Below are 15,471 nucleotides of genomic sequence, written 5' to 3' on the forward strand. Positions count from 1 at the left end.
AAATTTGTAGTTTTCCTTTTGGATTCAGAATAAATTAATAATGTTGCCATATATCCACCAGTATATGATAATGTTGCATAATCCAGTTGACATTGTTTTTACTTTTTTTCTCTCTACTAAATTTATTTTATTTACTGTATGACTCTGTTATGATGTTCAACCTATTTCTAGGGTTTTCTACTTCTTCTTCATTTTTTTTTTTTTTAAGATTCTTTATGATTGGATTATATTTCAAAGGCTCAATTATATACCACTAAACCCGTGTATGTCCATACATATACCAATACTTTACTCTTTATTATGCACTCTCATAACTATGAACAAAAACAAACGGTTTAGATATAAAAAGGATGCAAATGGATGAGTCAAATCTATCATGTGATTTTCAAATTCGACTAAAAACAACACTTGCGACATCATTAACAATCTTATTCATAAAAAAAAAAAAAAAAAAAAAAAAAATTCAATAAATAAAGTGTTTCCTTTTTCCAAACAAATTCATTTGGCAAGTCATGGCAAAGCTAATAAAATATGGCTAAAGCTATATCTTCCCATATATTTAATTTTTACAAAATTTGTTTAATTTGCTCTCAATTCCTTACTAACCATTCAGTGAACTAGGAAAGACTTAAAATACCAGTTAACATTAGCCTCCCTTGGTTGACGGAACTAACAACTTTTGTTTTAGTAGTTGACCAGCTTTATCAAAAAAAAAAAAAAAAGTTCTAGTAGTTGATTAAAAAATTCTTTTAAAGGTGCCATGCATTACGCATGCCAAGCATAAAGTGCATAAAATAGGTATGAAATGGAAGTTGGAGGGACGAATTTCAGCATCTACTCATTTTAAAACAATTTTGGACCCCAATTGAACTAAGCACACATGCATTGAATGACGAGTTCTGCCATAAATTTAAACATATTAAGGATTACAAAACTTGCACAAGTGGGCATTATTAGCCGGCGGAGAAGAAATGTCTAGACAAATTAGATAGGGCAGGAGAGAGAAACATGAGAGAGAGACCTTAGGTTAACAAGTTTGAGGGAAAATAAAACTAAGTCTTAAATTTAATGATAAAGGATTTCTTCAGACAATCAAAAATCAATTCATATTTGTATAAAATATGATATGAAGTTTGACTATTTCTATTTGGGTAATAAGAAAATGAAATATTTGCACCACATATCTTTAGCATCACTGTGAATCTTCTTTCCTTGTCTATATATGCCTGAGCCCATTCTTTAGATGCTGATCATTCTACTCTTTGAACATCTTAGAACATTTTAAGTCACCTTACGCCCATTAAATTGAAATAAATAATCATTCAACTCTTTGAATGTCTTAAGCATGACTTGAATTTTGGAAGGCTTCTTACTCCCATTAAATATATATCGGTATCAATGTTGATACTAATCTTCATCCAAAGCCTTTGACCTTCGATCGGATTGGAGAAGGGTATTTTAGACATTCAACAATAAGGGTGGGGAGTTAATGATGACATTCATTCTTCCCAAAGCCTAATCATAACATCAAATCACCGTCGGTGAAGAATGAAGAATCCCATCACCTTCCGCCAAGAAAAGCTAAGTCCCAATAGAAAAATACCAAATTCAAACACTGGAAGCATTTGTCATATGGTATATTCCTTTTCAATAGAAATTCATGAACTCAACTTGATGGAAACCTCCTTCCACCTTCGCAGAAGAAAACACCTTCCAACTGCTAAGGTGCATTAGCACGTAATTCGGGTATAATTAAATCGCAGAAAATCATTAATTAATCAGTACAGAAGGAACATCAATCTTTCCTTCTTTCTATAAAATCCATTTGACAGTCTTATTAGAATGCAAGAAAAGATGGCTAAGACCTTCTCCATGTCCCTTCTCTCACTTTGCTTGCTTCTTCATTTCTTATTAGCAAAGTGCTTAAGTCCCCTTGTCCCAGCTTTGTACATATTTGGAGATTCACTTGTAGACAGTGGCAACAATAATCATCTTCCCACAAGTGCGAAAGTGAACTTTAAACCATATGGCATAGACTTCCCAGAAGGTCCAACAGGAAGATTCACTAATGGCAAGACTTCTGTAGATTTTATAGGTAAGTGGCTAAATGAAATTCAAAATATGATCCACAACCACCTTATTCATAGTCACAAGAAAATAAATAGATTTCCTTTCCTCTCATTAGCAATTTCCTTCTAATCTTATTATTTGTTTCTCTTGTGATCTTTGATGGCAGCTGAGTTTCTTGGGTTGCCTTTAGTTCCTCCATACAATGGTCTTTCAGTGGCTCAAAAGAGCGAGACAATAACCGGAATCAATTATGCATCAGGATCAGCTGGTATCCTTCGAGAAACAGGATCTGCACTGGTAAGTTAGGAAACATAGTATTACTGTTAAATTTAAGGTTTAGTCCTAAAATTCACAATGTCTAGAGATGATCTCTGTTTATCTCCATCAAGCATTTTGTTCTAATGGCAATCCTCAGATCAGTGTAAACAATCCAAAATTCATGAATAGATGTTCAAATATTAATGGGTTTTCCTTGCTTGATAATGATCTTCAGTACAGCATATTTGAATCTTTCTCCTACTTAGGCTTGGAGATTTTTGTTATAAGGAGCTTCTTGAATTTCTTACACAATGGGTTTGTTATGCAGGGGAAGAATTTAGCCTTAGAGGTACAAGTTGAGTTGTTCAAAGAAACTGTTAACAATTACTTGCCAAAGAACTTCAAAACCAAGGATCAGCTCTTGCAGTACTTATCCAAATCCATTTTTGTGGTATGCATAGGAGGCAATGACTATATCAACAACTATATACTACCGGCGCAATACAACAGTAGTCGCCTATATCCCCCGGAACAATATGCAGGCATTCTCTTAAAAGAATTCAAACAACATTTACAGGTGACAGAAACAAGTAAACCCTTTTTTTCTGATTAAGCTTTTTCTGTTCACAATCTAATCTCAGTTCTGGTTATCAATGGCAGGACATTTATAATTTGGGAGCAAGGAAATTTTTGGTATTCAACATCAGCCCAATTGGGTGTATACCAGCTATGTTAAAATTAAAAAATCTTACATTTGGATGTGCCAATGATATAAACCAGTTGGTATCCCCCTACAATGAGGGATTTCCCAATATGTTACAAGAGCTGAGCACTACTCTTCATGGCTCAACCTTTGTCCATGGAAACATTAATTTTCCATTAAGCCATTTCTTGAACCACAATCCTTTTAAAAATGGTGAGATATCGCGATTTTAATTCACTTTTAATGAAATTTTTTCTCATATCACAATACTTAAATCTATCGATCTCTATCTCCCTATCTATAACCACTAGAAATTTACTGTTGCAGGGTTTATTAGTGCAAACCCATGTTGTATCACAAACGATGAAACTCATCAATGCCTTGAAGATGAAGAACCTTGCAATGATAGAACTACACATATCTTCTGGGATGCAGTTCATCCAACACAACCTGTGAACTTGCTGCTTGCAACTAGTTGCTTCTATGGTCTTCTGCCATGTACTCCAATAAATGTGCTGGAGCTTGCACTGAAACAAGAAGGCACATCTTCTCAGCAGGATCATTTTTCATCTTAAAAGTATTTAATTGTTTGGAAGGTATGAAAGGAACTAAATTTGTATTTTTTTGGGTCAGAATGAAATAATAAATTGTTGCATCAATCCATTTGATATTATTTTAATGTTAGTAGATATATAGCTGGTTGATGACAAGTCCAAGGAATATGTTTTATTTTTTAAATCTTCTAAGTTTGTTTTAGTTATGGTTCAGACTATTTCTAGGGTTTTTTACTTTCCATTTTTCTCTCTTTCTCCTTCTCACATCAATTGGCTTTTCTACCCCCTCTATGTATGAAACCACTCGGTAGTTCGTATATGTGTGCTCCCCTATACTGTTTGCTCAGAGAACACTCTCCCATTTTCCAATATGGCATTCATGTAATAATTCAATTATTATTTTTAATTTTTATTTATAAGTATAGTTTATTAAGTCTCCACATGCTTGTTAGATGGTAAAACTGTTGCCTCCCCCCCCCTCCACACTAGCAACCTTACAAAGGACCCACATAAGGGCCAGAATGCGCTCAAAAGGGCCACAATCTTCTTGGAAAGGAGTACAAATGCTAGTAGTTATGTGACTTGGATGTTGTTGAGGGGACTTCATCTGCTGATCAAGTCATATTGGTTATATATATATATATATATATATATATATTTATGGTAGAAACCAAGTCCCATTGTTTTATCCTGTCTAAATCCCTTCACAATTAACCATACAATCAAGTAAGGAACATAGTTTTAAAATTTGGATCAAATTAGGTTGGATCAGTATTGGCCTTCATTAATCCGATATCGATCCACTGGTGAGGTGTAAAGGTAAAATGGTCTAAAATATTATTTTATTTTATTTCTTGAAAAACAAGGGTAAATCAGTCTGATTCAGTTCAATCCTGAATCGATATCAATTGAAACCTATCCAAGAATGTAATGTCTTGCCCCTACTAACCTTGACACAATATTATCCTCTTTGGTTCATAGGTTTCAAGGATTTAAAACGTGTTGTGCCATGTTAAGGAGGTTAAATGTTATCAACTAACATAATAACATCGTATTCTTGGTGGACACACATCACCGATCTCCCAAGTAGGACTGATATACTTACTTAATTCTTGGGTGTCACAAAGAGAGTGGAGAAAAGATACGCTATTTGGATCACCTAGTCGTACATGAGAGCATCCAACATCTGTTCTTTTTACTTCTAAATATACCCCTCTTTACCTTTGTAATGATAGAAACTGGGACAAGTGTTGGATCTTCACATGTATGACCAGATAATCATATGAAGAGCGGATCCAATCTCCTAATTCCGAGTTTTAAGACCTTGCTAGGGAAAGGTTTTTTGGGAAAAATTTTTCGAAGTGAAAAAAAAGGGAAAAAAATCTTAAAATGCCAATTAATCCTTAGTAGAGGGAACCGATTGATTTATTTTAATTAGTTGACCAGCGAATATTAAAAAAACTAAACACGCATTGAATGACGACGGACAAGTACAATTGCCCTTAAATAAAAACGTATTAAGGATTATAAAACTAAATGGATTTCGATAATATATTTTTCTTTTAAAAATGTAGTTATTAACTTCGTTGGGTTGATTCGAGCAATTAAAAATTGAGATATTATTAAATATAAAAAAAATCCCATTGATATAATGCTTTTTCTTTTAATTAAATTTAATACAAATTATCACACGTAATAGAGTTCAAGGTCGTAGGACGTACGCACTTTTCGGAGGGAGGGAAAAAGAGGAGATAATTAATATAGGTTTCTGTGCAAATTTCGTACCTAATTATATTTTAATAATTAATATGTAATGAGCCTACGTGTAGAAATATAATCCTAAAATAATGCAAAAGATAATGAAAAAACAAAAACAAGTAATGCACACAGGTTTATGAGGTTCAGTAAGATTTTCTATATATTCAGTGAGATGAGATCCTGCTTCATTATCAATGGAGAATAGAGTTACGATGTTTGTCCTCATACCTCTCAGTATTGCTTATATTACAGAGAAAGAAAACATCGTTACAAATATATAGCAAAAAACTCTAATTGCTATAGGAATGTCATCTTGCTTGTCGAGGCCCCTACACCAATACTTTCTCGTTTAAACTACAACGGAATACGAGACATCGTACACCAACACCTACGTTAGTGTCAGTTTAGAATTTATGAATTTCATGAGCTCATGCTCAAATTAAATGTTAAAATATTATATGTTTGTATAAAGGAGTTGAGATCCCCTGCACAGACGTTCACTTGAATCTACGTTTTAAGTGCTTAACACCTAGGGGTGTCAATTGGTCGGTTCGGCTCGGTTTTGGTCTGGGTTGAGTCGGTTTTGGTGTGGGAAAGCTGAAACCGAAACCGAACCAATAAGGAAATTCCGGTTTCGGTTTGATTTTGGTTTCGGTACGGTTTGATTTCGGTTTCTTAAATCGATTTGTAACCTGGTTGGTTTTGGTTTTTGGTCCAGTTTGGATTCGACTTTCCATACAAATGTATACAAAACTATGCAATTTTTGATTTTTTTAATGAATTTTGGAGTGTTTCGGTTTCTTACCGGTTTGGTTTTAGTTTCGATCCGGGTTTTGAGCCGATTTCAGTTTGGTTTCGGGTTCATCCGATTTTCGGTGCGGTTTGATTTGGTTTTGGGGTTGCAATACTCCAAACCGAACTGAACCAATAAGGCTTCAGTTCGGTTTGATCCGTGTTGTTATCGATTTGATCCAACCGGTTTTACCGGTTCGGTTTAGGAATTGACACCCCTATTAACACCGATCTCTCTTGATACCATTTAAAGAGTGAAGAGGGATACTTCTGAAAAAAACAAAAAAATATTGGCACGTGAATAGCTCTTTCAAGTGAAGATATGTGGAGAAGATCTAAACTCGAGAAAGGGGGAGGGAAATCAGAGAGAGAGGGATGCAGGAGGTGAGACGTGTGAGAGGGTGAGAAGAGGGAGGGGGAGGAACGAAGGAAGAGAGAGAGAGAGATTACACACCGTGTAATTGTTTCGGTCTCAGCTGATACCACTGCCGACACATATTGGTTAGATTGGTATGTGTCGAATCGATTCGGTGGGTAAAGTCTACTTTTGAGTATCAGTACCGGAGTGACCCTATGCTGGATTCCAACACGGAAGTGTGCGAACTTGGTCACTGGAAGCCATGGCTTCATAGAAGAAGCTCTCTAACCCTGAGGGAGATCAAGGTACAGAAGCTCGTGCTCAACGTCTCCGTCAGAGAAAGTGGAGATAGTCTCACCAGAGCCTCTAAGGTGTTGGAGCAGCTCAGTGGACAAACCCCTGTGCTCTCCAAGGCTAGGTACACAGTGCGATCGTTTGGGATCAGACGTAACAAAAAGATTGCTTGCTACGTTACTGTCAGGAGTGACAAGGCAATGCAACTTCTGGAGAGTGGCTTGAAGGTGAAACAATACGAGCTCTTGAGGAGGAACACATCGATCTCGGGATCAAGTATGATCCCTCGACAGGTAATTATGGTATGGACTTCTATGTTGTACTGGAACGTCCAGGCTACCGGGTAGGTCGTCGCCGCAGGTGCAAGTCCCGTGTTGGAATCCAGCATAGGGTCACAAAGGAGGATGCAATGACGTGGCTCCAGGTCAAATATGAGGGTGTGATCCGTAACAAGTCTCAGTCAATATCTTAGATGAGAAACTTCTTAGGCCAATTTCAATTTTGACAAGTTGAAGTACCTTTTAGTTTTTGTAGACTCATGTTTACTCAGGCCCGTTTGATAATGTTTCTGTCGTTTCTGTGTCGTTTCTTGAAACAGAAACGACAGAAACATGAATTCCCATTTTTAGAAATAGAAACAGAATTGAAGGTGTTTGATAAGTCATATTTTTAGAAGTCGATGGTAACCAGTGAAAGAATTACCACAAGTCGTTTCCAGAAACGGCAAAACAAGTTTATTTCGCCTGGGTCGTTTCTTGAATCATAAATAAGTAAAAATTTCTATTTCTATTTCTAAAAATAAGTGAAACGGAACAGTTTTATCAAACGTTTTTTGCTCCGTTTCTGCTGTTTTTGGAAACAGAAACGACAAAAACGCGTTTCTTGAAACGTTATCAAACGGGCCCTCAGTAATTTTTCCCCAAGAATTGGCTATGGCAATAGTATAGCAAAATGTGATTTTTTCTGAGGATGGGATTTGGTTGTTTTGTTTTCGTTATTCACTTGTGTCTTAGCTTAGATCTTCTTGAGGCTGATTATTGCTTATACCATTATTAGCTGTTTCATTTGCTGGAAATTGAAAGAATAATGATGGTATTATTTTTACCTCTGGGCTGATTAGCTATTGCTTAATTTGAGATTCCACCTCCCTCCCCAATTAAGGGGCCCCGAGGGCACGCAGTGAACAGGAATCTGTTCATCGTGGTCTTTGAAAAACTCAGTCCTTTTTTTTTTTTTATCAATATTAGATTGCCTTATCGTCCACAGTATTTGTCAAAAAATAATTAAGAAATGAGATACATATACCAATTAATTTTTCAATATACAGATCTCGGTATCAATACCAAATGTCCATACCAATTTTCATCTAAAGGATCTACCCTCCTATTGAATTAAGAAAGATATTTCTAACCTTCAATAATAACGGGTGGAACTTAACTAATGTTCAATCATAACGTCAAATCATCATCTACCAAGAAATACCTAAATTGAAAAAAAAAAAAAATATCAACATTGTAATAATTTGTGGATGTGATATATTTCTTTTCAACCCAAATTCATTAAGTCTACTCCATAAAAGAAAAAAAAAAATCTACTTTTAAGGAATGAAAATAAAAGCTTATTTTCTATTTTCTTCCCGTTGACTGGGACCAATCTTTGTTTTTCTTTCCCATTCAAAGAAAGGCTTTTCTGGGCTATCAGAGGACCAAGGCTTTCCCGTTTACTCGCTGATGACCTTCGTTAATGGGCAAATCGATCCCACAAGCGTAACTTATGCCAATTGCATAGGGTGAATTAACACGTAATATGAAAATTCGGATATATAAATCAGTAGAGAAGGATCAATATCAGTCTCTCATTCTTCCTAGAAAATCCTGATAGAATGCAAGAAAAAATGGCTAAGACCTTCTCAATGTCTATTCTCTCACTTTGCTTACTTCTTCATTTCTTCTTAGCAAAGTGCACAAGGCTTCCCCTTGTCCCAGCTTTTTACATATTTGGAGATTCATTAGTAGATAGTGGAAACAATAATCAATTTTCCACAAGTGCGAAAGTGAACTTTAAACCATATGGCATAGACTTCCCAGATGGTACAACAGGAAGATTCACCAATGGCAGGACTTCTGCAGATTTTCTAGGTAAGTGGATAAATAAAATTGAAGGATCGACTTTTCCTAAGGCCACGGTGGATGAGAATTCATTCATTGTGTCCATTGCGACGCTTGACCATCCCATCATTCAGCCACTGATGAATGAAAACTTTATCGATCCACAGATTATTGAAGAAAAAGGAGAAAAATTATACATATGCAAAGTGATTTACAAAAGAAAATAAGTAGATTTCATTATTTTCTTCTCATTAGTTATTAATTTGTTGTCTTTGTGATTTTAATTTTTGCAATTGGATTACTTGGATCACCCATTGTTACTCTATACTAGTCCAGCATTTCCCTTCTAAACTTATTAATTGTTACTCTTGTGATCTTTGTTGGCAGCTCAGTTTCTAGGGTTACCTTATGGTCCTCCATACAATGGTCTTTCAGACTCTCAAAAGAGTGAAATAACAACCGGAATGAATTACGCATCAGGATCGGCTGGTATTCTTCGAGAAACAGGATCTGCACTGGTAAGTTATTACACTGTCTAAGGCTTTGTTTGATTGCAAGGGGAATTAAAGGGAATTGAAGAGAAGTGGAAAAAAAAAATTCTTTACCGACTATATCACTAACTCCAGATCATTCCATATTTAATTAATTATTAAATTTCACTTTACCTTGCATCTCAATCCCTTAGGTTTAAAAAGATTAAAATTACATTAAAATGTATTACTACTACATATGGTAAGAAATATTTATGTAAGAAATAGAAATAGATTATAAAATCACATGGGATAATATAAGTAGTTTATATAATCACGTGGGATACTAATTACAAAAGTTTCTTTTTTATGTTTAAAATTTTCATTTCCCTACACTTTAATTTCTCTCGCAACCAAATGTATAGCCTGTATATAAAAACATGGTATTAATGTTAAGTTTGAGATTTAGACCTAAAATTCACAATAAAGGTGGTAACTTTTAATCATGGCCAAGCTTCTTGTTATGGCAATCCTCATACTAATATAACCAATCCAAAATTCAAAAAAAGATGGTCAAATATTAGTGGGTATGTCAGCTTGACGGTCCCATTCGCATACTGATTACTCCATTGTGACCTCTAGTGGTTGCGGGATCAAGTCAGAAAACAATCTCTCTGTGACGCTACCATAAGGGTATTTACATTGTGACCCTCATCAAACCCCACAGTGCCAGGAGCCACGGGGTACTGGGCACACTTTTTTTTTTTTTGCAAATTTAGTCCTATCAGAACATTTCCCAGGGGATTTCCCTCCCCCTCAAACTGTAAAATAGACTGATAATGCTCTTGATCATCAGTTTAGCATATTTGAATTTAATTCTCCCAGTAAAGCTTGGAGATTTTTGTTATAGGGAGCTTCTTGAATTAATTTCTTACACAATGCGTTTGTTATGCAGGGGAAGAACTTACCCCTAGAGGTACAAGTTCAGTTGTTCAAAGAAACTGTTAACAATTACTTGCCACGAAACTTCAAAACCAAAGATGAACTCTTGCAGTACTTATCCAAATCCATTTTTGGGGTAGTCATAGGAGGCAATGACTATATCAACAACTATCTCAAACCAGAAAAATACAACAGTAGCCACTTATACAATGCCGAACAATTCTCCGGCATTCTCTTGAAAGGACTCAAACAACATTTACAGGTGATATAGACAAACAATTTTTTTTTTTGGCTAACGACGGATATCCAGGTCTTTGGATTCAAACAACATTTACAGTTGCTCATTCTACTGATCAAGCTTTTTCCTGTTCACAATTTGATCTCAGCTTTGGTTATACAACAAATGCAGGATCTTTATAATTTGGGAGCAAGGAAATTTATGGTATTCAACCTTAGCCCAATTGGATGTATACCAGCCATGGCAAAATTAAAAAAGGTTGCAGGTGCATGTGCTGATGATATAAATGAGTTGGTATCCCCATACAATAAGGGCTTTCCCAGTATGATAGATGAACTGAGCACTAGTCTTCAAGGCTCAACCTTTGTTCAAGGCAATGTAGGCATTCCCACTATCTTACAAGATCTGGTCAATTCTCTTCATGGCTCACCCATTATTCAGGAACACATTAATTTTCTCTCAGGCTTCTTAAGCAATATTCCTATGCTAAAAGGTCAGATTCATATCGCAATTTTAATTATCTTCTAATGAAAAACCTTCTTGTATACATCACGGTACTCAAATCTGTGGGTGTCAATTAATCAAGGCCCGGACAGACAGGCTCGACCATTTAAAGCCCAAACAGGTCTGGTTCGATTATTAAATGTGTCAGGTTCTAGCTCGGTTCGATTATAATCAATCGTTCCCAGTGCAAGTGTGCTGCCCAATGGGTGCTCAACTGAGATCAGCAGCTGATTAACAGCCCGATATGTTTAAAGCCATTTACAGTCCGTTTAGAGCCTGTTAAATAACCCGACAAATTTTTTTTTTTTTTTAAGGTAAGAACCCTGACATGTTTAAAGCCTGTATACAACTCATTCAGAGCTCGTGTAGAGCCTGTTTACTAAGCCCGATATTAGAGCTTGTTTAGAGATAAATGTGTCACCTATTTAAAGCTCATTTAGCCCTGATTAGAGACCAGTACCCAACTGACTGTTTATAAGTGAGACCATGCCTAGCATATGAGGACCGATCACTTTAACAAATTGGTCACGGTACAAGGTCCTAATGTGAGGAAGCCTGATTAGGCCCGACTGAAACCAACCCGATCTGACCAATTGACAACACTACTCAACTCAATAGACCTCCATCTCCCTGTCTATAATTAACCACTAGAAATCTACTATTATTGCAGGATTTATTACTGCAAACCCATGTTGTGTCACAAACAGTGAAACTCACCAATGCCTTGAAGATGTACCACCTTGCACGGATACGGTTACCCATCTCTTCTGGGATGAAATCCATCCAACACAAACGGTGGACCTGCTGCTTGCAGTTGGTTGCTTCTATGGTCCTTTACCATGTACTCCAATGAATTTGTTGCAGCTTGCTCTTAAACAATAAGGCACAGCTTCACAGTAGTCATTTCTCATCTTAAGCTATCCATTTTTTTTTTTAAAGTTATGATAGTAACTAATTTTGTATATTTCTTTTTGGATTCAGAATGACTTTTTAGAATGTATGAAAGTAACTAATTTTGTATATTTCTTTTTGAATTCAGAATGAAATAATAAATTGAAGTCTTATGTCTACTAATTTATGGTAATGTTGCATCAATCCTGTTGACAGATATCAAGGTTTTACAACTTGTGATTTATCTCAACAGGTATCAATTGGAATTGGGTTGATATCGGTTGGGATCAGATTGGATCGAACAAATTTACTTGTATTTTACATCATTTTATCCTTATACCTTAAGGGTGGATTGGTATTGGAGTCTATGGATCTGGCAGATTCAAGTCGAATATCTCCAAAGTGCTGGAGATAAAAAAAATAAAAAATAAATAAAATAAAATAAAAATAAAAAAATAAAGGATCCATGGGATTAAGATTTCTAAAACTAATGAATCAATCTCACATATCTTTTTGGCCATGCTTCGCTTAAAGGAAACTCGATTCTAAGAAGAACACATGGTAGACGACCATACAAATTTAACCTAAAAACAATCATAACACATTAATGTTCATTTTAAATTAAATGAAATTAATACTAAGGTAAAAAGAACTCGGTCCGGAAGCATGGCCTATGCCAACACTCCCATGTGTCTATCTCTCTTCTCTCCTATGAAAAGACATCTCCGACCCTTGTTTTGAGGAGAGAAATATATACACCAGTGCTTCAAGAGGGGGGGGGGGGGGGGTTGAGCATGTGGTAGAGGAGTTTCATCCAACAATTAGTATAGGTAACCAGGACCCAATTTGAAACTGGCATAGCTCTTCTATCTTGATTGATGCAACATTGCCATAAATTGGTTGATATATGTCTACTCTTTATTAATTGCTTCTGAACCCAAACGAGAAAACGCAAATTTAAGTACTTTCATATCTTCCAAAATAGTACTTCAAGATGAAGAATGACTCTGCTGATCAATAGCCGTGCCTGCTTCTTGTTTCTCTGCAAGCTGTTGCACATTTATTGGAGTACATATAGTTGAACTATTGAAGCAAGCAATTGCAATCTCCAGGTTCACCTCTTGTGTTGGATGAACATCATCTCAATAGCTATACACAGTCCTATCCAAGCAAGGTGTAACATCTTTAAAGCATAAGAAAGTTGAATTGCTTGCAGTACAACATGGGTTTTCATCTGTCAACAACCCTGCTTCAGCAATAGATTTAAAAGGGTTGTGGCCTAAGGCAAGGCTCGACTCATAAATGTCTCCCTGGACAAAGGTTGAGTTCTCAAGACTAGTGCTCAAGTTCTGTATCATACTAGGAAAACCCTCATCATAAAGGTATGCCAATTGGTTTATTTCTTCTGCACATCCACTTGTAATGTTTTCTCTAATTATTATGCCTGGTGTACACCCAAGGTCGGCAATGTTGAATACCAAAAATTTCCTTGCTCCCAGATTATAAAGATCCTGCCATTGTAAAAACCCAGAATTGATCAGATTAAATCTCAACAAAAAAAGGTTAATCAGTAAAGGGTCAACTTGTTTCTGTCACCTGCAAATGTCGTTTGAGTTCTTTTAAGAGAATGTTAGCAAATTGTTCTGGGCTATATAGATGACTACTGGTGTACTGTTCTGGTAGGAGGTAGTTGTTTATATAGTCATTGCTGCCTATGTCTACAACAAAAATGGAGTTTGATAAGTACTCCATGAGCTCATCTTCAGTTTTGAAGTTCCCTGGTAAGTAAAGGTTGACAGTTTCTTGGAACAACTTAATTTGTTCTTGTAGAGCTAAATTCATCCCCTGCATAACAAACCCATTTCATCAGAAATTCCAAGAAGCATTTTATATCAAAAAAATCTCCACACATTGTGAGTTCTATGTATAAAACCTCAATTTAAGAACTTACCATTGCAGTTCCTGTTTCTGTAAGGATACCAGCTGATCCTGAAGCAAAGTTTATTCCAGTCGTTGTGTTGCTCTTCTGAGCCACTGAAAGACCCAAGTATGGAGGAGCAAAAGGTAACCCAAGAAATTGAGCTGCAAAATCAAAGATCAGAAAGAGAATGCCATGGTGACCCAATTGGATGAAATAGAGTAGATATACTATAACTAGAAACTTTCTTGTGGGTGTTGATCAATTTCTTTGGCCACTTACCTAGAAAATCTACAAAAGTGTTGCCGTTGGTGAACCTTCCTGTCGGACCTTGTGGGAAGTCTATGCCATATGGGGCATAGTTCGCTTTTGAAAGTGTGGCAAGGAAATTATTATTGCCACTATCTATAAGTGAATCTCCAAATATGTAGAGAGCAGGAGCAAGGGGACTTGAGCACTTTCCCCAGAAGGGATGGAGAAGTACACAAAGTGAGAGAAGGGAAAGAGAAAAGGTTTTAGACATGTTTACTTGCATTCTATCAGGGTTTGCCCAGTGGATTTTATAGAAGAAAATGAGACACTCTAACGATCCTTCTTTGACCATTATTGATTTTGAAGGATTGATACCCAAATTTAAGCACGTGCTAATGCACCACAAGCATTTGCAATTTCCTCTTTTATGTTTTTGGTGAGGTTGCAAGCAAGTTGAAAGCATAGGACTTATTGTTGAAGAGATATACAGAGCTAGTTTGACTAGTGGTTCCAAGTTGCACTCAATTGCTCTTACCAGTTTTTCTTTGATTTATAGATAAAAGAGTGGCTTGTATCCTAACATGTAGGACTCCTAGAATATGTTTGGCCACTTATAGATGGCCAAGTGTCATACATAATCAGACGATTAGGATCCACAGCCTTACATTGAAAGGTTACTACTGACACAAAAATCTTACTCGAATGATCTTATCATTCTTTTATTATCTACTAGCTTACTGTTTAGGGCCTTCGTTAGATATTTTCTGATTTCCAAAATATTCTTTGATTAGGACCCATCAAATGGTGAATCTTGTTATGTTTGTCTCGAATTCATGATCCGTTTCGAAGAATGACCTTCTTCGATATATTATGGTGGCGATTTGAATGGGGATTTTCTTTTTCTAAGATTTGTGATGGTAGCAAACTGGCAAAGTATATATATATTTGCTATTGTCTTGTCGAGCAAGTTGTTGTGAAATTTTGGGTTTTTTCATTTAAGGGTTTTTGGGTGAATTTTCTTGCCACGATTTGGGTGTTCTTGAGAATGATCTCCATTGTAATTTTTCTTCCAGCATAGTGAATCATCTTCTTCTTCGCCCGAGAACATAGCACACGACATCGGTGTGTGAATCTCATTAAATCTCTGTGTCATGTGTGAATCTTTTTTTTTTTTTCATATGTGTTGGTGTTTGTTATAACAAACCTTTTATTATCTTCTAGGCAAGTAGACTAGATTTTTCATATTAACAGTCTTGTTAATCTCTTCTACATTAATTCAAAGATTTGAAATGGATATAAAAATTATTTGATGATTATAGAAGCTTTAGAGTTGATGTTAAGTTTGTCTTAAATTCTTGACC

The 15,471-nt window shown here is 35.9% G+C and overlaps 3 protein-coding genes and 1 pseudogene across 3 annotated transcripts; 3 read left to right on the plus strand and 1 right to left on the minus strand.

Annotated features, from left to right (window-relative positions):
• Nucleotides 1–1,862: 1,862 nt before the first annotated feature.
• LOC122084073 (GDSL esterase/lipase 7-like) lies at nt 1,863–3,704 on the plus strand. Its single transcript, XM_042652112.1, has 5 exons — nt 1,863–2,095; nt 2,237–2,367; nt 2,657–2,905; nt 2,989–3,244; nt 3,359–3,704. Exons 1-5 carry the CDS (start codon nt 1,873–1,875, stop codon nt 3,604–3,606), a joined length of 1,107 nt encoding a protein of 368 aa, XP_042508046.1. The 5' UTR covers nt 1,863–1,872; the 3' UTR covers nt 3,607–3,704.
• Nucleotides 3,705–6,755: 3,051 nt separating this feature from the next.
• On the plus strand, nt 6,756–7,259 carry LOC122084079 (annotated as a pseudogene).
• Nucleotides 7,260–8,681: 1,422 nt separating this feature from the next.
• Nucleotides 8,682–11,955, plus strand: LOC122058873 (GDSL esterase/lipase 7-like). Its single transcript, XM_042621611.1, has 5 exons — nt 8,682–8,925; nt 9,283–9,413; nt 10,321–10,569; nt 10,717–11,038; nt 11,720–11,955. Exons 1-5 carry the CDS (start codon nt 8,682–8,684, stop codon nt 11,929–11,931), a joined length of 1,158 nt encoding a protein of 385 aa, XP_042477545.1. The 3' UTR covers nt 11,932–11,955.
• An 871-nt stretch (nt 11,956–12,826) lies between these two features.
• On the minus strand, nt 12,827–14,403 carry LOC122076658 (GDSL esterase/lipase 7-like). Its single transcript, XM_042642078.1, has 4 exons — nt 14,141–14,403; nt 13,892–14,022; nt 13,537–13,785; nt 12,827–13,451 (listed from the first exon to the last, which is right to left on the minus strand). Exons 1-4 carry the CDS (start codon nt 14,391–14,393, stop codon nt 13,083–13,085), a joined length of 1,002 nt encoding a protein of 333 aa, XP_042498012.1. The 5' UTR covers nt 14,394–14,403; the 3' UTR covers nt 12,827–13,082.
• Nucleotides 14,404–15,471: the final 1,068 nt, after the last annotated feature.

The sequence above is a fragment of the Macadamia integrifolia genome, chromosome 1 (assembly GCF_013358625.1).
Source record: "Macadamia integrifolia cultivar HAES 741 chromosome 1, SCU_Mint_v3, whole genome shotgun sequence".
NCBI lineage: Eukaryota > Viridiplantae > Streptophyta > Magnoliopsida > Proteales > Proteaceae > Macadamia > Macadamia integrifolia.

Bases quoted from the DNA above. Each gene is read 5' to 3' on its own strand.
- LOC122058873 (XM_042621611.1), top strand. From the start codon at position 8,682: ATGGCTAAGACCTTCTCAATGTCTATTCTCTCACTTTGCTTACTTCTT. The intron at 8,926-9,282 runs GTAAGTGGATAA...CTTTGTTGGCAG, and splicing joins GACTTCTGCAGATTTTCTAG to CTCAGTTTCTAGGGTTACCT. The intron at 11,039-11,719 runs GTCAGATTCATA...CTATTATTGCAG, and splicing joins CAATATTCCTATGCTAAAAG to GATTTATTACTGCAAACCCA.
- LOC122084073 (XM_042652112.1), top strand. From the start codon at position 1,873: ATGTCCCTTCTCTCACTTTGCTTGCTTCTTCATTTCTTATTAGCAAAG. The intron at 2,096-2,236 runs GTAAGTGGCTAA...CTTTGATGGCAG, and splicing joins GACTTCTGTAGATTTTATAG to CTGAGTTTCTTGGGTTGCCT. The intron at 3,245-3,358 runs GTGAGATATCGC...TTACTGTTGCAG, and splicing joins CCACAATCCTTTTAAAAATG to GGTTTATTAGTGCAAACCCA.
- LOC122076658 (XM_042642078.1), bottom strand. From the start codon at position 14,393: ATGCAAGTAAACATGTCTAAAACCTTTTCTCTTTCCCTTCTCTCACTT. The intron at 13,786-13,891 runs GTAAGTTCTTAA...TTTGTTATGCAG, and splicing joins CAGAAACAGGAACTGCAATG to GGGATGAATTTAGCTCTACA. The intron at 13,452-13,536 runs GTGACAGAAACA...TTACAATGGCAG, and splicing joins AACTCAAACGACATTTGCAG to GATCTTTATAATCTGGGAGC.